Below are 25,810 nucleotides of genomic sequence, written 5' to 3' on the forward strand. Positions count from 1 at the left end.
AATTTTGCTACTTTTAATTCCAATTAGCATAAAACAATAATAATGTTTTCCACTTTGTATCTCAGAACTCATCAAGCATTTTAAACAAGTTCAAACTAGGATCCAATATAGACATGATAACAATCGCTAAAGGTACAGATAAATCTAGGACTGAAATTTCATGTTAATTTATTAACCTGTAATTCTTTTAACCGTTGACGAACTCTTATGAAACCCATATGTAGCTTGCCTCCAAAGTGATCAGCTAGTCTATTGCCAAGATAAAATTTCATATGAATTACAGATATTGCAAGAATATGATTCTCAATAAATTCACTAAGTGAAGTTGTTCACAGAGGGTAATTGTACCTTTGGTCATTATCATACAATCCTAAATATGCAGCACACACTTCACAAACTCGCAACTTTTGTTGCTGCATAGCTGATGACGGTAAGGTTGATAACCAGGCTTCCTATGTAGCAGAGTATCTTATAAGCATGGTATATTCAAAAGACCTTTCAAGGCTTGCAGATGAAATCTTGCAATTAAATTTTGCGAATGCCACAAATACTGCTGGTAATGTAATGTAGTATTTGTATCACCTCTTCTTTTCTGGCATCCTGCTTAATAATTTCAATTTCTGCAAGTACGGCCATAGATTCTTCTATCTTTCCTTCGGCCCCTTAATTAAGACAAATATTCGTTACAAAGATTTCATAAGATATCTGATTTTTAAAGTTCCCTTTACCCAATGATTCCACTGTTTTCAATTTTTCATTTATTTCGCCTTCAAGTTTTATTAACGACTGCGGCTTCATACATATAAGAGAGACGTTAAGGCCATAAAAATAATATGATACAGCATGACACTTAGGAATCAATCGTACGGTTAATTTGCATTCCTGATATAAAATTTGCGTAGCGATTGCGGAATTTCAAGTTTAATTCTATGAGATAATTCTAGCGCTTGATTAAATTTATAGCAGATCTATAGACTAGACTCGCTCTGTAATTAGTCTAGGTAATACTTACTATTTCCGGATGACTTTACTGCTTACTGTGCAGAATCATATAAATTTCCGGCTTCTTACCTTGACATTACTAGCCAGATCGGTCTGTGTTTCGGCTAGGCGCCTTTTAGCTATTTGAATCTTTCTGTCACAATCCTTGATAAAATACAATAATTGTTCCAACGCCTATTTAAACAGAATAAATAATATATTAGGTGTACTTAAGGGCAGTAAATAAGGCGATATATTTACACTACAAATAAAATGTGCACATTTTTTACGCTGCTGCAGGTGCTAGGTGGGCTTTCGATGCTATAATCACTTCTAAAATGTCTCAGGGTGACGAAAACGAACTAGTAACAGACAGCTTATACTAATTTCGATGATACAATCATGTTCTTTGAATAAAATATAGTAATTAATCTTTGATCGGAATAATATTATTTTGGCCATTGCAAAAGTCAGTACAGCATTAATATTATTGTCAAATCGATTATTATATATTGTACAGTATAGTAGATCAGTACATTCTCATATCTCAGAGGTGATACTGACGTGTTATTCCTCCTCCTGTCATTGAAAATGTTTACTGTACTCATTAATTAATTGAAGGCAATCTCTGTAAAATAAGCAATTACCCCCCATAAAATAGAAAACAGTTTTAGTTCTAGCTAGCTAAAGAAAAGCTGATCAATAGTTATTTATGACACAAAAAAGTAGAATACAGATATACCTAAAACATTAGTACAGAAACTAGTTTCCGTAGATTACTTCTAGTTAATAGCAAGCTACAAAGTAGTTTGACATGGTTAACGATAATTCAGTCAGATAATTTACATTATCTTCTTGTATCACGACATCGATCGTTACACTCAATTGTTACTATAAAACTGCATTCAACCAGTAACGTCCTATTCTGCAGAATTAATAAACAGTACTTTTAGCATACCATCGTAGCAAAGTATAGCGTATTTTGACAGTCTCTAATTAGCGGGATACTTAGTAAATCGTGAGGAGAAATTTACGTAAAATAAAAGGGCAAATAAAAGTAAGACTTACATAGTAGAACATAAACTAAATTTGAAAATTTATCCTACTTCAGAGATTCGAATTTAGTCTACTTTAGCAGTAAATTAATGCAGGACTTAAAATATAATTTAAACAAATTTATGTTAAATTACAACTAGGTTATCAGGACAATCTAGTGTCACTATGCCATTACGACACCCTGCCAGAATCTCTCGCCTATACAGTAAAAATCGAAATTTAAGACCTTTTAATTCCGTGTACAAGCACGTATTCAGAAAAACGATACACTATACACGCTTTGCCCTATTACAACGCGTACACTGTACAGCAGTAACGAGATAACGCAGTGAGCATAAAACATAAAACCCACATAATTACCTACTATATCACGACAGTATAATCCCTATAAAAAGCTGCATTTGTGAAAGGAGGCGAAATAAAAAGCATAGATAGATGCGCAGCGATAATTTACGACTGCGGTTAATCCGCATTCATCAACTTAAATTAATAAGCGAGATCACGACGTAAATCTTACGTAAATTGCCCCCAAAGTCATTCAAATTCGTAGGACTGCAACTGAAATAAAATTACAGTACTTAAGAAATAAATGTGGCAGCTTTATACAAAAATGCATCTACGAAACATACGTAATTTACCATTACCCATTATTTACAGTTTAAAAAAATTGCATCGTCTGATACTGTACGAGTAATTATGAGATTTCACGCGTCTGTTGTGTAATCTGTAGAGTAATCTTGCGAACAGCTTCTGTACAACAAGCGGATACAGTAGTCTTGTGGTAGAGCGGTTTAAAGTAATCGTTTTAAAATACGATTTACTCGTTTACATCATCAGACTCTATGGTATATTAGTAAATATACTTAAGTTTTTAAGCTGTGATTGTTAAAACTTAGAAACTCATTGCATTTTTCCGGAATTACTTTAGGAAATCCATAATACTAGTACGGCAATAAGTGCTTCAAGACAAAGAATACTACTAAGATGCCAATAAGTAGTATTAGTGAGTATGGATAATTAAGAAATTCTAGTCATCATTCAGAGATCGTCTTAAAAATATTATATCATTCACTGCAGATATGTAATACTACAAACTTCGACAGTAAAGTACTATGTAAACAGTAAATTGGCTGTTATGTATTACAGTAGTTATAGCATCTAAGATCGCGATTGCAACTGAAACTAGACTTATCAAATTAATTATCTGAATTACATCAACTTCGAATTCATAATTTCCTGAGACAGCCGCTTTCTCGTAATCTGCTCTCAAAGCCAAGCTGTGAACTTTCGAACACTCTCCAATATCCATTTTCTATTCATAAAACAAATATTAATGCAAGTGAATATTTGTATGGTTTGACCCATAATTACCGGTTTACAGTAATATATATTCAACAATCATTGAGTATCAGCTTATTGAGGTAGAGATAATATGATACCGTATTTGTAAACAAGTCATGAGGACACAAGCCAGTCAAAAAAGCTCTGCACACTCTTGGGTCAGTAAAGGTTAACGTCTCTTTATTCTCACCTAAAGAAATACGGAGTACACAAATTAACTTCTGTCCTCAAGTAGCTTCGTATCCAAAAGCACAAACCGTAAATAAAAACTGCAATGTTACTAACATGTACGGTGCAGCAGCAACAGTATATAACACCAAAGTTATAAAAATTATTTTCGTTAACAATAGATTAATACACAGATCGCGAAATCGTTATAATTTGCTTGCATTACAGGCTTCAACGTAAATTGCATAACTCAAAACGTTCATAATTTGATTAAAATTTTAGCTTAAGATGACTGTGAGCAATGCGGTAGTACCGTACTATTAGTAATGTTGATATGAAAAGATTTTAAGATTTAAGATTTATCGATAATTAATTTTCGAATCCGCTGCATGGATTACCTGCTTATAAAGTAATCTTTAAATTAATAGTACAAAAAAATAACCTGAAAATCCGTTGCAATCATCAGAACTGTGCAATAATTAATTAGAGATGTTTCATAAATTTCCACGATATCTTCTGTACAATACTCGTACAATCATCATGCTTTAACCTTACGTACTAGAATTAACTATCTCTGTATATAACTCTAGATTTCACATACAGTAAAGGACCGTACAATCCCAGGTACATCCAGTATGTGCATAACCATATACGAGTATAACATGTACATATACGTACATACAATCAGAATTGGATAGCTATCTTAAAAAATGATACCTGTGAATACTCGTATATTTAATGAATTATGAAAGATCTACTATACTTATTACTAATAAAACCTATAAAAATGAGTATCAAGTTAACTGCACTTCTTATGATGGATGATACAACGATCTACTTTGTCAGACTAACTACTGAGCAGTCTCCTTTGGAATAGTTCCATGCTTTGCACCAGGTAAAAGCGATCGTAGAGGACTCATGATACCAAAAACGAAAATTAATTAACAAACTATGTTCCAAATCAGTATAAAGTTTAATCATTAACACTAACCATCTCTACTAGTACCCATTAGTTGATCTAGCAGCTTCCGAACATGTTCATGCGCTGACATGATGCTTTACTGGTCCTTTGATTACAGTTTATGTTATCTACGTGTACAGTATGTGTTTTTATATTTATATTTTTATACTGTACTGTATACTGTACTGTACTGTATATACTCGTATATATATTTTAATGACTCTTATGGTTACAGATCTACTGTATGTAGAGCACAAGCAATTGAAAGTCAGAGCTTTTTGTAACAGTACTGTACAGTGTACAGTACTATACTGTGCACTTGTACAGGCTAGCGTTACTACTGTACAGTACAGTGTACAGTACAGGCTAGCGCTACTACTGTTAGTACTGTACTGTACACTGTACTGTACAGTGCGGATTGTACTGTACGGTACAGTGTGAACCAGTTCGAATCAGAGTACTTTAAGGTACCCTAAAATCACGAGTGTGAATCAAAATGTAATAAGAATTATACGAATATAAAGCTAAATAACTTGGCTTTTTAATTTAATTGATTAAAATGAGGTTATTAGAGCAACTTTTACGTAATATTGTATTAAATTCCGAATTTTCTGCAGTACTAAGTAAAAAACATGGAAATCTAACCATCGCTCCTCCCAGGGTAAGATATCCTACAGTACAGTATACAGTACGTACTGTACTGTACAGTACTGTAGGTTTGTAACACATGGACTTCTAAAGAGAAAAAGTCCCTGCTACAGTACTATACTGTAATACTGTACAGTACAGTACACTACACTACACTATACTCGTACAGAGTACTGTACTGTACAGTACGGTACTATTGTACCGTACACTGTACTGTACTGTACTGTACTGTACACTGTACAGTCGTGTATAAAACTTTAGTACTGTATACTGTATAGTACTGTATGCCAACTGCAGTATAATTACGCTGTAGTGTAACTTCATAACCAACGAATGCCGCACGGTCAAGACGGAATCTATTTATTTTCTTTTTACAGTACTGGAGTAAAACTTTGAAACTTAAAACTTTCCCGTTTATCATCATCTGAGTCTCAAGTGCTTGCATCAAGTATTGGTTATGGGACGAACGTTTCTAGAACATCCTGGTGGGACTCGGTTATACTCGTGTGGTACATGTGATACTATATTAACGAATAAGGCAGAATTAATGTCGACGGTAATAATATTATATGTACACTAAATACAGCAGATGACAAACACAAATTTTTATCGGAGTTTTGCTATACTGTACTCAACTTAAGATACTGTCATAGCACGTTGCGAAAAAGAGAATTTATTCGCTACAATTAATTGTAGCATTTATCCCTCAAAACGAACGTGACACGGAAGATATTGTGGATCAAATCCTGACTTCTGTTGCAATACGAATTTTAGAACATTATAAATAAATGTTATTTATAATGTATAGACTAACAGTACCGTGATATCTTCAGCAATGCTGTGGGGATGTTGCTAGTATCTAGTAATTGTAAAGCAAAAGTATACTATAATGATGATTAATTGATTACGTATTCTGAATGTAGTACAGTACTGTACAGTACAGTAGAGCATTTGTAGCATACTAGTTAGTATGCGAGTATCTTACTTTGAAAGTTGGACATATTACGGTACTTATTGCGATACTATTTATGCAGTAGATGGACAGATTATATTATATACTATACATTATTTGTTAATAGCGTAAATTCTATTGCAGAGATTCACTGGGGCTACCGGAAGGGCTTATTTATTTAATAAAGTGTAAGTTTTTTAACTTTGAGATGGTGCTTTTTTAAGACATAATAAGCGTTCCTGAAATTTCAAAATATACAGTACTGTACAGTACAGTTTAAACAGTAGTTACAGTATAGTCCATTGTGTAACCAATTCATACAGTAGACTTATGATTGAATTCTCAAGAAGAAAATATACAGTACAGTAATGTGATTTCGACTATTAATCATGCTTAGCGACTCGCAGTTCGAATGAAATGAGTTCTAGTACTGTACAATACTATTGACGCCTTGGCTAACGCCAAGTCGAATGATTACTAGTGCTTTCGCTATCTAGCTATTGCTTCAGCCTATTAATGGCAACAATGCGACTACTTTGTATTTCTACAAAAATTAGAGTCAATTTAAATTTTAGTGAAGTTCAAGACAGAGAAATGGTATGTACAAAATAATAGTAGTTATTGTAACCCTATACATGTCAAAGCCATAATAGATGGTCTAACCCCATAGCTGACTGGACGTCATAAAGTGCGCGATGTACTATGTAAGAACTGCAACACGAAACTAGGCTGGATATACGTAAGTTGTTATAATTTAGCACGCTGTAGAAAGCTTGGCCAACAAAATTCTGAGTCGCTCATTTCCTATTACAGGAATTTGCAAACGACGAAAATCAACGATATAAGGTAAGTTGTGCCATTTCTACGATGCGTTAAGGTAGTAGTTTACAGAGATCGTTTTAGCTATTCAAAAGCGCTTGGCTCGAATTTCTAACCACTACAGCAAAAGCAGTCATTGCTTGGCCTTAAAGTTCTAGAAAATTTTTATGATCATTGTATTTATATTAGGAAGGTAAGGTTATACTGGAACGTGCTCTAGTACAAGAAAGTCAAGGAATGGAAGAATCTTAATTGTCATCCAAAAAGTTTTTTCAAATAATGAGAATTACTTGCAGTTATTTCCAATTTGAAGGAGTCTTTGTATTATTAAGTATCTGTAATTAATTGCAAAGCTTGTGATAATTTTTAATTCTTATTCGAACTGTATTAAATACATGTACGAGGATAGTCGATAGTGCGCAATATTTAATTACATTCTTAGAATCATTACTATTCCTGTATTGTTCAGTACTAATCATAAATTATGATTACTAAGAGACCTCGGAATTTGCACCTTTCGTAACTAGAATTCTATAACACTATTCCAATGTCCTATATAATTATAAGAAAATTTTGTATTTGTGAATACAATTTATTCGTTAATATATTACATTATCTGTTTCATTAATGAGATAAACCATATCGTTTGCTTTAATAACCGTAATCACAGGAATATTTTATTATGCAAGGAAACGAATTATTTGTATTTACTTACAGGAAGAATATGTGTATGCTGTCTGATAGCTAATTGTACAGTACAATGCGTAACATACAGTAGAAATGTACGAATGCATGAATAGCGAAACGCAGTATAGAAATGCTGGTAATTTTATACGCAAGGTCCTTTAACTCAACAATCCAGCAAAGGTTAACGCTTGTGCGAATCTGATTTTTACCGGCACATCGTAGTCCTAAAATTTAGAAAAGTCCCCATCGGAAGGAGAAACACTATAATCTGAGCTAGCAGAGTCGAATTGTCCGAAATTTTCACATTACGATGAAAACTAAGCTATGTGAATCGATTACAGAAACGCATAAATCGTTAGCTCTAGCGTGTTTAATCAATAAAGTCTATTCATATAAGTACGCACGTAACGAATTGCAGTAGAAAGGATATGAATGTTTAAACCAGGCTATGTTGACAATGGTAATACGTCGTCAAAATCACCATATTCGAGTTACACAATCGAAGGGCAAAGCTACGCTGACCAAAGTTTAAATGTCCTGTCGTAGCAGGAGGTCACGTAGTATTTACCATCTGTAATATTAAATGACAACTTCAAATCACGATTACATGAACAGCAATCTGAATTGAAACGAAGCAAGCATTTATTTACCTGACGATATATCTAAGCACATCAGTTTATCATCATGACCTGTAAGCGTCTGAAGAGGCGACCAACCTGGATTAGACCAAATCTACAGTATACGTAGATGAGCAAAATTGCATAATTCATACGAAGTACAGCTAAACTGTTACTCTAGCAATCTGAAATTAAATTGCAGTTATGTAAAATACCTTTGCCGTTTTATCGTATGACGCAGACATTAAATAATTGCGGTTATCTATTAGGACACAAGTAGGAAATATCGCGTTACAACAAGTGTTAAGCTTATTTCATAGCCAGCATTCAGAAACTAGAAGCTTACTTTCATATTTTACGAAAGACACGAGCCCGCTATGAGCAGGAATTGTATATATGGTTTTTCTATTTCTTAAATCCCAAATCCTTACAGAATTGTCTGCACTTGCTGTTGCAACTTGGTATCTTAACAAATTTACGTCATTTAATATTAGCTAGAAGACAATGTGATTTTTAAGGCAAAATCAATATTTCTAACCCATCTGAAGCTGAATCTATGGAAAGTACGCCCTTGAGATGGCCCTCTAATAGGATAATGCAGCGACCCGATCTTAAATCCCAAACTCTTCCGTATGCATCTAGACCACTGATCATATTCATTGTCCGTACATTATAATTAGTGGTAAAGCTTTACAAGAGCAATTCATATCTAAACAATATAAATATCTTTTTAACCCGCTAAAGCAGAGACTACCATCAATTTGAAACGCTAAGCAATAGACTTCTTTCATGTGTCCTTCCTGAAAAAAATATTTTGACTTCAATGACAATACAAAAATAAATAAAGTAATAAGGATAATTGTAACCTGATGCAGTACTTCCTTGTCAGCTTCTAAATCGTAGAGTCTCCATGAATGATCGTAACTAAAATGTAGACGCAGAAAGTAAGCATTATAATTATTAACTTGCAGCGGCAAGTACCATTAGACAACAATGACTATTACTCAATTATTACAGCATATTTTTTTACCAAGCAGATCCTAAATATCTACCAGATGGATGATAACATATTCGAGAAACTCGCGTCGTATGAGTGCTTACATTTCGAATAGGAGTATCACTGTAACAGTGAGGTGAAATCTGATTGTTAAAACGCGAACACTGGATTAGTGTAACGTAGATAAAAGTAAGTTACCTTTCTAACGACCAAAGTTTAACTGATCCCTCAGCATCGCATGATGCCATACAAGCTGACTTGGAAGATAACGTGAGAGTTGCCTGGGGATGAAAAACAATAGCGCCGATTCTACTGTTATGTCCTATTTTGGTAGGGAGATAAAAATATGGATGAATAAAACAAAAGCATATCTGATCTTTTATTAGTTAACTAGTAAATCTTCAGTGCTTGCCTCTTAAAATTCCGACCTGTTCGCAATGCGGTACACTCCACAACTTGCAAAGTCCAGACCTTTTTAAAGATTCCAAGAATATATTTAATTACAAACTGTAAACATACAGTAACACTAATAAGTATATCCAGATCAAGCACTAAGGCATATGCAGCCATGATAACTTTTTTAAATGGGCTCTGTACTGCAAAATTCTAAATTATAGTATATACGCATGTTGATCTACATCATACCATGACCCAGTCGCAACATATTGGCAATCCGGCGAAAATTGACAAAAGGAAATCGGTCGACAGTCACCGATTTGACTACAAAAAATAGTGGTTCTCTGCCCGTGAAAACCCAGATTGGAGAGTCTTTAGGTTAACTTAAAGTCATTCAGTGCACATTATAATGGTATCAGATAAAGCTACGATTGATGCAAAGCAAAATTATCCTCTCGTCATGTACGTAAACCTACACCTAGTCTCTTATATAATTCCTGTGCCTTGGCAGCTTTGTCAGGATCAGGCTTTGCTCTTTCAATGCGTGCAGCCTTGAGTCGATCTCTAGCTCTGTAGCATTTAAATTGATTATATAGATTAACGAAAGGCAGTTACCTTTTCAATTTATATATACAACTTGATACAATTTAAAAAACATAGCGCATTTGCCTCTTCAGAGAGTATAACGCAATATGATGTCTGGCTGGTGCCAAAGAGTCCGGACCTTCATGATACCAGACATCTCTAATCTACAGTTGATGTTACAATTTAAGTGAAGAGATGTGAAAAATCGACGTTAAACAGCAGCTGCTACAACAATAAGTTTGCATACTGTATTACCTGACTACTCTGTGATTCATTCGCAGGTTCCTGTATAACACGATCCACGACGGTATCTACGAATTTAAAGTTTAGGTATCTTACCTATACTGTGAAAGAATCTTAATCCTAAAATGAACCATTACGTAACGAAGTTACCCTGTTGCGCATAAATTTCACGCAATCTATTTCGCCTTTCAGATGGTCCTTCGCCAAACAGACCTGTAGGCAATGCAGTCACCATTTTATATATAAATTTGCGTAGTACTACATTACATAATACAAGAAAACGATTTCGCGAAAAGGTATCTCACAGATAGGCTCCCCAAGTTCGCGTAGCCGCGCTTTTACTTCGGAATCGTCAGTAGGAACGACCACGGATCGGACCTAAATTATAAAATTGCTACGCTATATTAAGTTGAATTTATATATTACGTCTTTACTGCATATTTAAATATGTACACTTTCGTGAAAGTACGCGTAAATTGCAAAAGGCTTAGTAAATATCACTCATTCTGAATCTATTACTGATTGAATTTCGTTGCTTACTGTATATACTAGTATAAGCAAAAAATGCCATTGCTTTCATCATACTAAAAAACTTAGTGATCTCAGTGAATAAAAATTACACAAATTGCTTCAAAACTGAGTATGACTGCAGACCTTTTTACGACGCTCGAACTCAGCCAAAAGTTCAGTTTGGCGGTCATCCTTTCCGTGTTTAAATTGAAAAGTCTTGCCTAAGCAGGCATTAGTTATTAAATTATGAAAGTTTGTCTTAACGTTATAAAAAGCTTCATAAAATTGAAATAGCATCACATCTCGCTGTAGTGTAACACAGTGTAATATTACGCGTATTACAGTGCTGTACCCTCGTGTTCATTGTATGTACTGTACACTTGTACAGTAAATAGTAGTAGTACATACAGTATTACTAATTAATATTACTAATAATGCCGCTAAACAAGTTATGTTAACGAGCAAGGTCCTACAGTACCTTCAGAAACGTGAATATTGCTAGTATCGATTTCTTCCTCCCTTGCTGATGCAGTGTTAGCATCTGCTAGTGAGTTTGCAGTCTCTTCACTATTTACACCATTACGAATCGAATTCGTCAAAATTTCAGGGTTTGACGACATTATTGGCAGCAGTCCTTGTTATTACGACATGCAAGAAAGCAGGAACTTGCAACCAACAAAGTGAGTAGCAGTGGCGAGTAGAGTTGAGTAGCGAGCATAAAAGGCACAGTAAAGTACTGTACAGTACAGTAAGTCATGTACAGTACAGTACTACAGTATAATGTAATTGTACTGTACAGTACTGTACTGTACGTCAAGCGAAAGGATCGACTATAGTGCTACAGTACTGTACAGTACAGTACACTGTAAGTACTGTACTCTACAGTATACAGTACCGTACTGTACACAAACGTGCTGTCTAAAATGTTGCGTAAAGCCCGCCGAAGCACCGACAAGACCATAAAAGTTTCGAAAAATCGAGGAGGTACTGTACTATACAGTACAGTACTGTAAGTGTACTGTACTGTACAGTATGGTACTACTGTACAGTACTACGAAACGTACAGTACAGGGCCTGAGCATTCAACTAATCTTTGAGCATGAGCATTAGCTTCTGGACTGCATCGCGCACGCACAGTATACTGTAGCTCTCTCTCTCTGTCCCTTCGATTTTGCTTCGTAGAATCGCGAACTCAGAATCTAGCAATGGCGGACTTGATTACTACGGACGAATTCAATCCTGCACCATCTGATGATACTCAAGCCGATCCTGCGGCAGAATTTCTGGCACGTGAAGAAGGAGAACTAGCAGAACTGGGTGTCGATAGTTTTAATCAGGCTAGTGAACCTATTCACTAATTTAATCTTAAGTTAATGCTGCATTGCAAACTGGAATTAATTCAGCGACGGCCATTATACTAAGACGTATTTGTTCAATACCTAAACTCAAGTAACAGTCAATACATACGAGTATTTTGTAGCTACAGACGTGACAAATTCTGAACATACCTTCTGTATATACGTATATAACATGTATAAATAATGCGCTATTAAAAGCAATACTAATAAATTCCTTTTTACTTTAACAACTAATAATGACCCTGTAGAATCCTGAAACGAATCTTTTAAATGGATCAGCTGAAGTAACATCGACAATCGAAACAGGACCATCAGACTCACCTAAAGTCAGTAAAGTGTTTTCTTTTTCGTATTGTACCACCACCTAGTCCGAATACAAAAATGTTTGTTAAAAGCATGTATCATGTATCATGCTACTCTTAGACTAAGCTCTGATATTCTCCTAATTTATCCTAACTTGTCAATCCTTTTAGAGTACAGTATTTAAGTTAAAGATCGACGTAGTAGTTACTGTGCTATGCTGAGTACAGTACATGAAGACCTCCATAAAATATAGTATTTTACCGAAATGATTTGCCAGGAAGATCGGAACTGAAATTAATGCGGTGATTTTAGTCACTGAGTGCTCTGTACTTCTTTAAACTAGTAAGAAAGTCTATTCTATTAATATAGTCAATGACCATACTTACAAACTTCCGAAAAAAATTTTTTTCCGATGAGCATCTACAGTATAATACTGTGCACTGAGAATCATACCGATTTGAGTCCCTCGTGAGCTCTGGCGAACTGTAATTCTAGATACTTTGCAAAGTATCTATGGCTTTAACTGTAATGAATTGCTGTAAATCAGATTCTGAAGTACAAAGTAACATCACTTCAAAGTTTTCCCCTTAGGAAGTCCTATCTCTGTCTACGCTGTACAAATTGTAGTAGAAATTTGTCTCTGTGAATATTGATAGCATCAAGTATTAATTAATATTAATATTCGAAGAACCCGGTTTTTACTGCTATACGTGTAGCGCTTAGCAGAACTCCTGAATATACAGTGTTTTAATGCCGATATTGCTGATCGGATCAACATGGATATCCGACTCCTACAATATTAAATGATTTTTGCCTCTAGATCCAGATTCAAAGCATTGCATTGAACCTTGCATAATTATGGGCCTCTCCATTTAAAATCTTATATAAGCCCTAGCCGTAAGATCAAAACGATACACTTTACAATCAGTACAGTACACAGTGTTTAGACCTCAGTGTTCACCTCTTAACTTCGTTAGAACTCTGTACAACTGAGAAAAATGTCTCTCTTCATCTAGTTAGCGAAATATGATAGTAATTACGAAATAACAGCACAAACCGTCCTATTAATTTGTAAGCTCAGCTTGATAAAATTTTTCATGCATGATTGTACTGTATATTTACTGAATGATCTACATAACGACTTTTAAAAAAATTTCGTATTTCCTCATAAAAACGCCGTAATTGGGCGTGGCACTAAATTACCGTAAACGAATATTAATCCGGTCATTTTACACTACTTTCTCGCTTTGATGGAAAACGGAACATATAACTATATCGAGTGTTCCTAATGTGGCATAGCTTTCGATTTTAGCTGTAAGACACTTAGACTAAAATGACTCACAGGACTTTATACTTTGAATGTCCATGCTGTAAAGCAATACTGCAATTTTTGATTTAAATGTACTGTACTGTATAGTGCTAGTATTTATCTACATATGTGCTACATTTTATATTGGGCAACTAAATACCTTTAAAACGCTTCTACTAAAGGTATCTTTCCTGATTATATCAGTACATCATTTGTGATATTGGTAAAAATTTTATTTTATAAACTGTAGACTGTAGACCCTTATGCTGATGTTGCTGAAGCTGATGTCATAGCAGCAGAACCAGAGTCAATAAGGTAATGTAACCACCAGATCAGACCTATTTGCTAAATTCATAATTGATAACCATATTGTCCTTATCAGCATTTCAGCTCATAGCCTTTTATTAATATATGTATTATGCAAAGGTTGAGCATCGAAATGCTATAATAATATTTCAGTTGATAACTTCTTCAATTCTGGTTCTGAATTGCAGGATTTAAGCATTGAATATATTTAAAATACCTTATAAAAAATGTTATTCTTGAGGCATATACTTTCTAGCATGTACTAAATTATCATTGTTGAACCTAGAAAATGGCGGGAAGAATATGCTAAGAGAATTGAAGAAAAGGATGAGAGTGCTCGCACTGAACAGCAAGAGTGGAAAGATAAAGCAAAAGAAGAAGTTGAAGAATGGTATTCGCGACAAAATGATCAGAATGACAAAATTAAGAAATCTAATAGGTAGATAGCTTACAGCTGTTGTATCTGCTTTCCATCGCTTAACAATAAGGCTCTGCATTATTTATTCATGAATTATAATAATAGAAGGTATTAATTGATTCTTTAAATTAGGGAAGCGGAAGAAGCATTTGTGAATGAGCGTGATAGCATTGTACCTGGCCACGAATGGGAGAAAGTCGCAAATTTATGTGATTTTACTAGTAAAAGCTATAAATGCACGAAGGATACATCTCGAATGCGTTCAATTATATTACAACTCAAGCAATCTCCACTGAAGCGAGAAAGTAAAGCCCTTTGCGCTAGTGCGGAATAGAGAATTTTGACGTAACTACATTACGTTTTCAACTTCTGATTTGTATGGATCTTGGGAGAGAAAGCAGATATTATGAATCAAAAGCTGACGAAGTTGTAAAGTAGTTCAAACGCAGATATTTAGCTAGCTGCTGTAGATATAAGGATTTTTGCTTCTCTTGAATCAGTATTTTGTCGAAAAGGCCTCAAAGACTATGATAGCAATATGCTTTATTTTATGCATTAGCCAAGGTAAAATCATCCTGTATTTAGCTCGTTACTCATTGTGTTAACGTACATATTTCGTTTGTGAGTGCTTTTATATTGCTGTATCATAAAGTACAGTAAAATTGGTAATAAACTAATTTACACCAATAAAATAAACATACTGTATGTACAGTATGTTTAATCGCAGTAAGTGCATGTACACTATGTATAAGCTTTACTGACGGAGCCAAAGTCAATAGCACGGCGCATCGTGGAATAGCAGCCCAATAAGAATGTTATAAGACGTTTCCTTAATACAGTACAGTACACGTACATTTCTAGCCACGGACTTTCAAGACAATCTAAATCTAAGAGAATTTCTCTTACAAGCCCTGGTACCAGTTTCTGTACTGTACGTAGTAATTAATCTAGTTATCTAACGATGTAAATATTTAGTGATAGCGTTAAATCATACTTCCAGAAGATAACTGTTTCAAAGTTCGAGCCATAAACTGCAAAACTTGGAGTTTGCATTAGTCTAGTATTCTGAGACTGTATTTGTAAGTTATAAATTTATCAGGTTAAAATCTCGCAATCCATAGTAATTGCTTGTATAGATGGGTTCTGTATACTGAAAATGATCTTATAACTGTTATGTAAAACATGTACACTTTCCTTTAGGCTAACGAGTATTTAGAGGTTCGTAATCTTAACACGGAACACACAGTATACTGGTAGACATGACTCCTCTGCAGCAGGAGCGATGAGCAATTTTTCTTACCGATAACCGTAACAAGATAACATAGTTGACTGTTAAATCCTATGTGCGTTCTAATTCTCGATCGCAATAATGATCGCTTCGTAGAAACTATTTCGTTCTTCGCTGCATCATTACAGTATAACTATCAAAATATATTACAAGTTAGTTGTTCATGATAGTAATGCTTGAAACATAAAGGCAGGAGTTAGGATTTACTACCCAACATGCTTCGTAGTACTTATGGTACTTATCGTCCTACAGTAAACTACCAAAATTTAAAGCGCATTACACTGTATTCCGTACGCTAGACACTATAAAAAGACCCCCAATTCTTAGAGATAAGATAAGGCTTTAAATATACAAACTGATCTTTAACTATCGATCTAACTCATACTGCGGTAGCTTACAGTACACAATAGACTTACAAATCGTAAAGCTTCATTTTACGAAATTACTGAAACATAATAATCTTAAGCAAACTTGTAGTTCATATGTTCACATGATTCTATAAAGAATATAAAGAACTATGAATTACTAATTGCATTATAATGTACATCTATCGCATGTTAATCAGTCAGAGTGATGATTTGATGTCCGAATACAACTGCGATTGAATGTACTGCACGGCAGTATACTTCTGTTTATAGTCCAGTAGCCAATTACTTCAGTTTGAGAAAAGATTGAATTTCAAAAATATTTAATGGCCTGCTTTATGATTTTAGGAATATTAATGGAGATAAGCGGAATAATCTAACCAATTTCAAAACTTAGATTTATAACATAATTACACATATACATATATAATCCTAACATTACCAGTAACGTATATATAATCAACATTGATTTACATGGAAATATTTGATCCGAAACAATGTTTTTGAAAATTGTTTAGCTTAGAGGCAATTTAAACAGTACAAATGGCCAAAAATTCCTCCGAAATATAGTATCATGTCGTACAGTATTAATCGAAGAGGATCTAGTATCAGGCTAGATCCAAATAAATTATTATAGCGAATAAATTGAAAAATTTAACGTAGTGGATACTACAGTACCTTCGTCAGTGAAGTGATAGGAAGTTAAGCTAGTTTCATACCAAAATGTGTATTAAACTGCACATTTTTACAGTATCCATTACCACCTAACTTGCTATACAAAGCCAAAGCTTACATTAAATGATTAAACAATATAAATCATTACAATTTTAAGTGCAAATGGCTGGACAGTCCGAGGTAGAGCTTTATCATCGAAACAACCTTTCAAAGGAATGCGTAAGCTCAATATGTGATGCCACAAATGCGTTACTATATACTATTATGTTTAACACAACCTTATTGAACTATTTAAGCATCAAGCTATTTGTCTCCAAATCCAACTGTATGAAGGATACACGTCTTATACATGCCATCTCTAAATACATATCCACATAATACCATATTCGGTTGCAGTTCTGCATCTAAATATGATTGGAAGCACCACTTATTCATTACGTACGCGTATATGTAGATTCTAATAACGTTGTTCACTACATATACGAAAGTATCGAAAAGAATATAGGAAGAGTAAAGAATGTGAACTATGAACTTGTAAACCCTTTATCATGATAATAAAAGTAACGGATGCCATGGAAACCGTTAGAGCATTACTTCAATATGAGTGCACCTAGTCTTGTCAGCTACTGTGGTATACTGGATGCTATACTGAATACTGCATATTACATAGTGCAATGCACTGTCTCTGAGTACAGTGTATAACTTACTGTAATTTACTACATGTAAATAAACAACCTTCAGAAATCTGAAGAATCGAATCTTTTTCAAATGCATTACCGTATACGCATACGTATACTTCCATAGTGCATGCCATTCAAGATTGGCAGTGAAATAATTTTTACCTTCGCAGAAACTGCAGTAACTTTAACTGGCTGTAAATGTCAATGTCAAGCATTAACTCTTACACAGGTAAATAAAAGAAGTAATACGGACTTACAGCAAGCTAAATAATGCAGTAAACTATTCAACAGAAATTTACTTGTTCTCATGAGTGAATCTTTAATTTAACTACAGTCAGTAGTCTTACAATATCATATTCAAGCAACAATACTGCTATGGTATGAAGAACCAACATATACTGTATACTAATTAGGTTAAAATTTTATAGAGAATGTATAGTCATGATTAGAAACTCTCTCAATTAAAACAATTTTACATGTTACATTTATCTACGGATAAGGTAAGAGGGTATATTGAAATTAAGCAGTATAAATCTTATAGAATAGTAGCACGTACAGCTGGGTGTGGGAAAGTTGGCTATCCTACAAATAGTTCCCGCATTTTGTATTTGATTAAGAATTAAACCGATGTCACATCTTTTTATTATTTGCTAGTTCCTAATAAGGACAGTAACATGAGCTCTCGCTCAATTATGAAAACAGTCGGTCAAAAACTGTAAGTACAAGTATTAACGTTATTTTAAAATGATCTTTTCTCTTCTTTAATAACACAGCAAAGTTTTGAAGATGGAATTCAAAGACAGAGTAGTCACTATTAAATTCGGTCGTTTGCACAATGTACATTACGATACTTCTACAATATGAGATGACTGATACCAAACATAGTATTTACGGTCCTTTCGTCTAATTACTTATTGGCATATTTAAAGTATGCAGTCCTAGCTATAATTTTACTGATTAATTAAAACCACTATTAATGGGCAGTACGGATAACAAAACTTATTTGTTGCGTGCTGATAGGATCTTTATATCCTATTTTACAGATATACAGTAGGTTATTTTTATAATAAACTGCAAATTTGCGAAATCAGACATACAGTTCGATTCTTATATTCTGCGTTGTGAAGCATATTACAAATATGCCAACCAAATAACTAAGATATGGTCTACAAGAAAGAAACTTTCTTAGAGTTTTCGTAATTATGACTATCAGTGTACTACAGCGATTAATTATATATAGAAAAAAATCCACTGATCGCTATTACTGATCTTATAAATATTCTAGTCAGCAATATATCGACGTCGAAAGGAGGGAAGAAGCATTTGAATTGTCACCATCTAATATTCCAAAATCAACACCAGTCAAAGCAGTAGGCAAATTTATTGAATCTCTAAAAATTCTTATATTTTTCCCGAATTAGTAGTTATTACTTGACTGATTTACATTCGCTATAACTAGCGCGATGCTGTTAAGTTTGGAATCGGACAGGACTATCGGTTATGCCCCTCGAATGCTTATCTTCATTACAATAAGGTTTATATAAATGCTTTTCAAGCTAATACTATACAGAATAAAGTATTTTTAAACCAATCTAATTAATTCTATATAAGACGCAAAGAAATAGACGGGCGGAATCTATAAAACTAGACCTTCAAAAATGGATGACTTCAAGACGGCAACCAGTAAGACTTGGATTTCATATAAAAATTAACTTATTGAATAGACGGTTATACTATATAAATATGATACTCTACGGCTGCACTTATATATAAACTCAACATAGAACAAAATGTAATAATTCCGTATCTTTCAGCCATCAAAGTCTGAGGAAAACCTCGCTCTCAATAAATATTTAATCTATCACCGGGATTTAAATACTTCTTTAAACACCTCAGGAAGGAAAACTAACCGAAAATCGTAAGAAATTGAATATTTTTGAATTCATTCAGTCCTCGCTATATCAGCCTACATGTACTAAACTATCAAGCCGTAGACGATTTTACGAAAGTAGAAATTTTTAAAGATTAATAGTTAATGTTATGAAATACGTAAGCGCTTAAATGCATTTGCGATACGTAAATATAGTTATTCGGACTACTATTTTTCAGGAATTGCCCACTATTTAATGATCATATCAAACTATCGCGAAGATCTCCGATGCCAAATATTAGTAACTTAGAGAAAGAACGATTGACAGCGGCAGCATCGAATTTGATTATCGCTCTAGTAAGTAGCTGTTGTGACAAATTACTTATACTCATAAGTCATGGAATCTGTACTCAAACTACTATAATTGTTAATTTATAAATTGTTCAAGGAAAATATAACATTAGGATATAAAGCTAAAGGCCCAACCTTATCTGGACATAATGAAAAACATTATATAGAGTATAAGGTTAGCAGTTAATGCAATTGTTTACTACTAGCAGAGTAGAATTCTCTCAAATAGGAACTTGGTGGAATGATTAAACTCATATTGGGTGTGTTTTGCTTATGATAGAAGCAGCGGTGTCATAACCACAGCCATACAAGTGAGATAAGAAAGCATCCATCACCTAGAAAGCAGAAGCTCTCTTCGAATAGCAATAACAAATTGAAGTCTAAGGATCAACCTATAAGCACGCAACAAAGTCATTTGAAGGTTTCAGTATTTAATTAAACGTTTTATTAAATGTTTGATTTATGCGTCAACAGGAATATCAACATGTATATTGAATCAATATATTATATTTTAAGAACGGGAAAACGAAAGCCTTAGTTTCATCCTTTGAGACTTTGCAACCGTTAGTCGATATTTGATACATCATGATTCCTAATTATAAAAGTATTTTAACATTATTTTTCTATTTACTTTAGTATGGACTTGCTACCAGACGCCCCCAAAAAGAATTATTTTGATGTTCAAAGATCGAAAAGTTCATGGCAAGCCGAGAAGATTTTAATTAAGAAGGGTAACTTATAACCTCAGTCTCTTTAAGTTTTTGGCCATGTTAAGTGAAAGCATTGTTCTTATGTCGTTAGTATTTAGGTACGAACTGTATATACAAATTGAAAATAGAGACGTTCTTCCCCTACTGACGGTTAACTTATATGGCCGGGACGGTTCAACTGGAGAATGTACATTATTCTGCCCATTACAACAAATGCCAGTTAACGAAAAAATTATGGCAAGTATAAAATACATTGATAAGCCTAGGTTCAGTTTTCTGTCTCCTAGAACGAAATCGATGTCAAATCACGGTCATATTAATTTTTGTTTTAATAATCTGCTGAAGGTGTTTTTGCGATTTTAATTTTTTTTAATTTCCTATATATAAGGTACACATCTATAAAATCGATTCTTTTGATCCCATTGGAACTGTAAAGGCTCTTGCAATTGGGCTAAGTGAAGATTCTGAACTAAAAGATTGCTACATAGACAGAGTTATCGTAAAATCATTAAATGAAAACGCACCAGGGATCACATTTAACTGCCAGAGGTCAGCTATAAGACCTTTGCTGTTACTTCTCACGTCTCTGATATTAATTTTCGAAATTACTTTTGATAGTTACTTAAAGCGTACTAGCAATGGCATAGGATTGAAGTTATTCCGAATCACCGAAAGTAGTACAATTTCTTTTGTATACTGTATATGCTATATTCTTGAGATACTACTTTTATTAGCAAATCTACTAATTAATGAAACTATGAACTTACTCCAGATAATACGAATATAATTACATTAGGTGAAAAAAGCGGTGATACCACTAATTCTCCAAGCGTAGTACGCAGTTACAGCAGTGACCAATCCTCAAAGATCTCTGACGATTCAAGGAGGACTTCCTTACATGGCACAGATACCGGCAGCGATATAGATGACACAGATCAGTTTCCTGATATGAGAGATTACGCATACGACACCGAAACAAAAAATGAATATCGCAAATCAGAGGAACATTCTGAATATCGAGGCATGCGATTAAAGTAGTACTCTACCGATACCGTCATTCCTGCTACTAATGACTCCGTCCTTTACAGATTTTACTGACAACAGTGAAAATTCGGCATTGGAAGTTCCCACCATAGGAGATACTGAATTATCAGATGATCAGGTTATTACATTGCATTCGTTTACTATTCTTAATCAGAGAGAATATTGAGGACAATCGGCTCAATATATTCACGATGTCATTAATTCTTAAATCAGTTACTAATATATACTTTAGGTACTGCCTTCTGTGGGGGAGAGAAACGGATTCGAAAACGATAACGGTAGTGTAAACCTGGGCGTGTATGTTGTTTTTTGATCTACATAATATGTAATGGCTGAAACAGAAACGTATATTCGATCTTAACGTAGACCGTTCCGTTCATTCTGCTATCAAGAACGGAAATTTACCGCTACTGAAGAAGCTACTGCGAGGCAACCCAAGCGCACTTTAGTAAGATCTTTGAAAATTATTATATAGATAAGTAGCTTTCAACTAATTTATTCCATGGACTCCTCAACAGTGATGCAGACGCAGAGGGATGGATCCCTTTACACCTAGCTGTAAAGTATGGGCAAACTAATTGCGTTAAAGTAAGAAATATTAGATTTAATTATAATATCGTGTACTCATAATAATTCTGGGATTTAAACATACGTTTGGTCTCATAGTGGTTAGCCGTAAATGGTGCTGATATAACGCAAGAGAATTCTACCGGTTTTACATGCATCCATTTAGCTGTAATTTATGGTCATGTTCATATTCTTCAGGTAAAATGTAGCTAATTTTATATAGCAGTAGTAGTAGCTAGACATAAATTTGGGTTTCAGGTAATGTCACTTCTCATTTTGGTGTTACCTTACACTATTACTATAGCTCTGTGATGCATTAGGATGCTCAATTGAATCGTCAACTATCGATCAACAAAGTCCATTACATTTGGCAGCAGCACAGTTCGTATTAATGAAATTACTTTTCGTAAAATATTTTCAATCATCATAATATCACTACAATTGTTATTTTGAACTCTCCTCGTTTAGTGGAAAGATAGAATGCTGTCGATGGCTCATTGCGAATAAGGCTAACGTCAATGCAATTGATTCTTCAGGCCGCAGCCCCTTAGACTTAGCGGAGGTTCGTATTGGAAAAATTAAACCTGTCTGTTAGTCAGTAAACTATGTGTAGTTCTGTAATAATATTACCTAATAATAGCATGTAAATATATCGTCCTTCACGTACTATATCCACTATAAAGGTTTCTCAACAATTTGAAATAGCCAAGCTTCTACGTTTATATGGTAAACAGTTTTTATCCATAAAAGTTCATGATTATTGTAATATTACCATGCAATTTACTAATAAATCGCATATTGCTGTATTTATTTTATTTAGCAAAGGAATTAAATCGTGCAGATAGCGCCGTATTTCTATTGCATAGTCCATCGTTAGTATACCGTATCACATGCTTTACTAATACTTAAAGATAAAATGTAGCGAAAAAACTGTATATTTACTATAAGAAACGGTCGTAATTGTATATTTCAAGCAATTTTAAGATGTTCTAAAGTAATGTCATTTATGTTGTAAACTTAGTGAACCTAGGTCTGCAATGCAGGGAGACGGTTGGATTAGTGACATGGATAGTAATGTAAGGATTTGAACACTAATACATAATGACAAAAGTCTATCCCAGTTCCTCATTGTATCTCTCTTAAATATACTGTAGTACACATGTTAATATGTTAATTAACTAGTTTATATTACAAAATATTTTTATGAACTGCTACTAATTTTGTGAAAAATAATTATAGATCGATTCTGATAGTAATCAGAATGCTGATAGGAGTGTTATGGCACAGTTAAGCGATATTAAGGTGTATAGATATACCAATTGATTTATGCTTGTTAGAACAATAAATTCTTTGATTCAATCTCATAGAAACTATCTCCTCAAACTGATTTTGTGTTGCAGGAGAAGAAGCATCGTTACGAAGTGATTAAAAATAAGATGCAGAAGCAAGACTCCTTGTTCTTAGATCTCATAAGGAACGAAATAGAATCATAGCGTGTTAATGTTAATTATCAATATAAATGAGCTGGTTTAATAATTAATATAATTAATATATATAATCAAATCATAGATCATGACGGTTTCAACGTTTCTTATTTGATTCCTTATTAATTATTGCTCTGACTTGAGCCGATGGCTATATTACCTAGGAAATGAGGGATTATAAAAGATTCAGTTTGCAGTAACTTTATTAACGCTGCAATCGTGCAGTCGTACCAGACCTGTGTTCGTTATTGTACTATTAAAATACAGCGAAAAACAAACCTGCGATCTGAATGAGTAATAAAGCTACAATAAATTCTGAATACTTTATTCTTTCAATTTCGCTGGATTTGCTACTTAAAATTATAGCTAACTTTTAGCACCGTACTTTCTGTTACATTAATACTCTTTGTGCTTTAGTGATTAAGGTTTAAAAGTTGTTAGTACAAACCGGGCCTATAATATGCCAATTTTACTCTTATCTGATACGGAAATAACGTGATCCTTTCAGAACATCAAAAGATGATTAATCACACTGGACCATAAATTCTGGGTTAGATGGCTATAAGAAGACTAGGTCGCTCCAGCCTCTATACATTCAAATTAAGTAGTACGATCTACAGGAAATATACGCTTATACCACAGTATCAGAATATTAATGACCGAAACTCGTCTTAATAATGTAAATGAATACCATAAAGGCAATATTGGAGACAAAATTTTTAGGTCAACAACATCAAATAAATCAGGTTCAATATCTTTTTGCCAATCAAAAGGGCCATAGATTCATTTTATTTTATTTAAATTTTGTTTGCTTCTATCCTTTCAAAATATCAATATTCTGTATGAATTGTAACAATTAAGCACTACATTATCTTTTGGCGTACCCGTATACTGTATGTAGATTAACTAATATATTTATCAGAGAATACACTGTAGCATCAAAATAAATTGCGCAAAATTACAGTAACACAATGTAGTAATTTGTAATCGCAATTCTGGTTTTAGACCAAAATCATTTGAGCTCTAGTTTTAAGTAGTATCGAATATAGATGGTATTGACATAGGGTGGACCTTTAAACAGTATCTGATATTAGCCATATACAGGTAATGATCCTAATAACATATAAAATTGTCAGGGCGCTTTGGTGACACCTACCATAGCTGGCCTTAAAGTTCTGCCATGCAATAAATATCCAGCCTTAGAGACTTGTGCGATACTTCCATCGGGTTTTTCTCCGTTCTCCACTTGAAACAAAGCTTCATGAAAATTAGGGTCAAATTTCTCATTTATTGGATATATTTTTCTTAATCCATGAGCAGAGAAAACTTTTTGAAGTTGAGATTCAGTTAGCTTGAGGCCTTCATACAAAGATTTGAAATGCTGATTAGCAGCAGCAGAGGCAATTTCTTGCTGAGGAACACTCTCAGTTGCTTTTTCTAAGATATCTGCTACCGCGATGATGTCTTTAGAAAAATTTTGGATGGCATACATCTTGGCATCATTAATTTGCCTGACTGTTCTTTCCCGCATATTTTCAATTTCTGCTAAGGTGCGTAGGTATTTATCCTAAGTTCAAATAGACACAATATATAGATATAATACCTCAGAAGTGACATTCACTTGCAATCGTAACTGCGAAATTTATCGAATACAGATGAACGAATCTTACGCGAGTTTCTCGCAGTTCTTCTTGAATCTGAGCAATGTTGGCGTCTGCTTCTGCGGAGTCCTTCTTGCTACTTTGATCCTCCGGGTTGGTACTCGTGTTAGTTAATTTCGTTCTATATTGAGACAGACTTCTAATACTCATACAGCTATATAATTTAATGCTACTAGTTCGACTTAGAAAATGAAATAAGCGATGTGAACGTGTACTGATTGACGCCATAAATTACCACTATGTCCGTAATCTTATGAGGCTTAATTGAATAAAAGTGCTACACTAAATCAAACACTGTGGCATGGGTTCAATTCAAATCAGATGTTACGTTATGTTACTACTTCAGCCTGGCAGTACAGTAAGTCCAGTAAATATCCAGTACAGTACTGCACAGTGCAATGTTGCATTATCGGCGTTACTACTTCAGCCTGGCAGTACTGTACTGTACTGTACTGTACCG

General features: G+C 34.1%; 6 protein-coding genes across 6 annotated transcripts; 3 read left to right on the forward strand and 3 right to left on the reverse strand.

Annotated features, from left to right (window-relative positions):
- Nucleotides 1–158: 158 nt before the first annotated feature.
- On the reverse strand, nucleotides 159–4,598 carry TRIADDRAFT_53093 (uncharacterized protein; the record flags this gene model as incomplete). Its single annotated transcript, XM_002109784.1, has 8 exons — nucleotides 159–249; nucleotides 349–452; nucleotides 583–662; nucleotides 729–792; nucleotides 1,072–1,176; nucleotides 3,251–3,349; nucleotides 3,477–3,568; nucleotides 4,538–4,598. The coding sequence occupies 8 exons, from the start codon at nucleotides 4,596–4,598 to the stop codon at nucleotides 159–161; spliced, it is 696 nt and encodes a 231-aa protein (XP_002109820.1).
- A 1,014-nt stretch (nucleotides 4,599–5,612) lies between these two features.
- TRIADDRAFT_63087 (expressed hypothetical protein) lies at nucleotides 5,613–7,360 on the forward strand (the record flags this gene model as incomplete). The annotated part of the gene is made up of 6 exons (XM_002109216.1): nucleotides 5,613–5,711; nucleotides 6,252–6,295; nucleotides 6,665–6,704; nucleotides 6,778–6,846; nucleotides 6,921–6,953; nucleotides 7,116–7,360. 6 exons carry the CDS (start codon nucleotides 5,613–5,615, stop codon nucleotides 7,176–7,178), a joined length of 348 nt encoding a protein of 115 aa, XP_002109252.1. The 3' UTR covers nucleotides 7,179–7,360.
- A 765-nt stretch (nucleotides 7,361–8,125) lies between these two features.
- On the reverse strand, nucleotides 8,126–11,258 carry TRIADDRAFT_21736 (uncharacterized protein; the record flags this gene model as incomplete). Its single annotated transcript, XM_002109785.1, has 17 exons — nucleotides 8,126–8,184; nucleotides 8,264–8,345; nucleotides 8,446–8,492; nucleotides 8,577–8,695; nucleotides 8,769–8,876; nucleotides 8,966–9,030; nucleotides 9,097–9,154; nucleotides 9,261–9,350; nucleotides 9,426–9,598; nucleotides 9,656–9,698; nucleotides 9,873–9,967; nucleotides 10,100–10,174; nucleotides 10,280–10,367; nucleotides 10,456–10,519; nucleotides 10,602–10,664; nucleotides 10,757–10,829; nucleotides 11,106–11,258. 17 exons carry the CDS (start codon nucleotides 11,256–11,258, stop codon nucleotides 8,126–8,128), a joined length of 1,455 nt encoding a protein of 484 aa, XP_002109821.1.
- A 1,877-nt stretch (nucleotides 11,259–13,135) lies between these two features.
- TRIADDRAFT_63622 (expressed hypothetical protein) lies at nucleotides 13,136–15,297 on the forward strand (the record flags this gene model as incomplete). Its single annotated transcript, XM_002109217.1, has 5 exons — nucleotides 13,136–13,184; nucleotides 14,040–14,113; nucleotides 14,182–14,246; nucleotides 14,524–14,676; nucleotides 14,788–15,297. 5 exons carry the CDS (start codon nucleotides 13,136–13,138, stop codon nucleotides 14,987–14,989), a joined length of 543 nt encoding a protein of 180 aa, XP_002109253.1. The 3' UTR covers nucleotides 14,990–15,297.
- Nucleotides 15,298–17,145: 1,848 nt separating this feature from the next.
- TRIADDRAFT_53096 (uncharacterized protein) lies at nucleotides 17,146–23,528 on the forward strand (the record flags this gene model as incomplete). Its single annotated transcript, XM_002109218.1, has 15 exons — nucleotides 17,146–17,163; nucleotides 17,788–17,892; nucleotides 19,123–19,197; nucleotides 19,275–19,346; nucleotides 19,478–19,581; nucleotides 19,773–19,890; nucleotides 19,982–20,059; nucleotides 20,983–21,143; nucleotides 21,213–21,268; nucleotides 21,391–21,628; nucleotides 21,699–21,756; nucleotides 21,871–21,935; nucleotides 22,157–22,226; nucleotides 22,305–22,403; nucleotides 23,445–23,528. 15 exons carry the CDS (start codon nucleotides 17,146–17,148, stop codon nucleotides 23,526–23,528), a joined length of 1,401 nt encoding a protein of 466 aa, XP_002109254.1.
- A 1,293-nt stretch (nucleotides 23,529–24,821) lies between these two features.
- Nucleotides 24,822–25,500, reverse strand: TRIADDRAFT_21754 (uncharacterized protein; the record flags this gene model as incomplete). The annotated part of the gene is made up of 2 exons (XM_002109786.1): nucleotides 24,822–25,256; nucleotides 25,360–25,500. 2 exons carry the CDS (start codon nucleotides 25,498–25,500, stop codon nucleotides 24,822–24,824), a joined length of 576 nt encoding a protein of 191 aa, XP_002109822.1.
- Nucleotides 25,501–25,810: the final 310 nt, after the last annotated feature.

This window comes from Trichoplax adhaerens, genomic scaffold (assembly GCF_000150275.1).
Source record: "Trichoplax adhaerens TRIADscaffold_2 genomic scaffold, whole genome shotgun sequence".
NCBI lineage: Eukaryota > Metazoa > Placozoa > Uniplacotomia > Trichoplacea > Trichoplacidae > Trichoplax > Trichoplax adhaerens.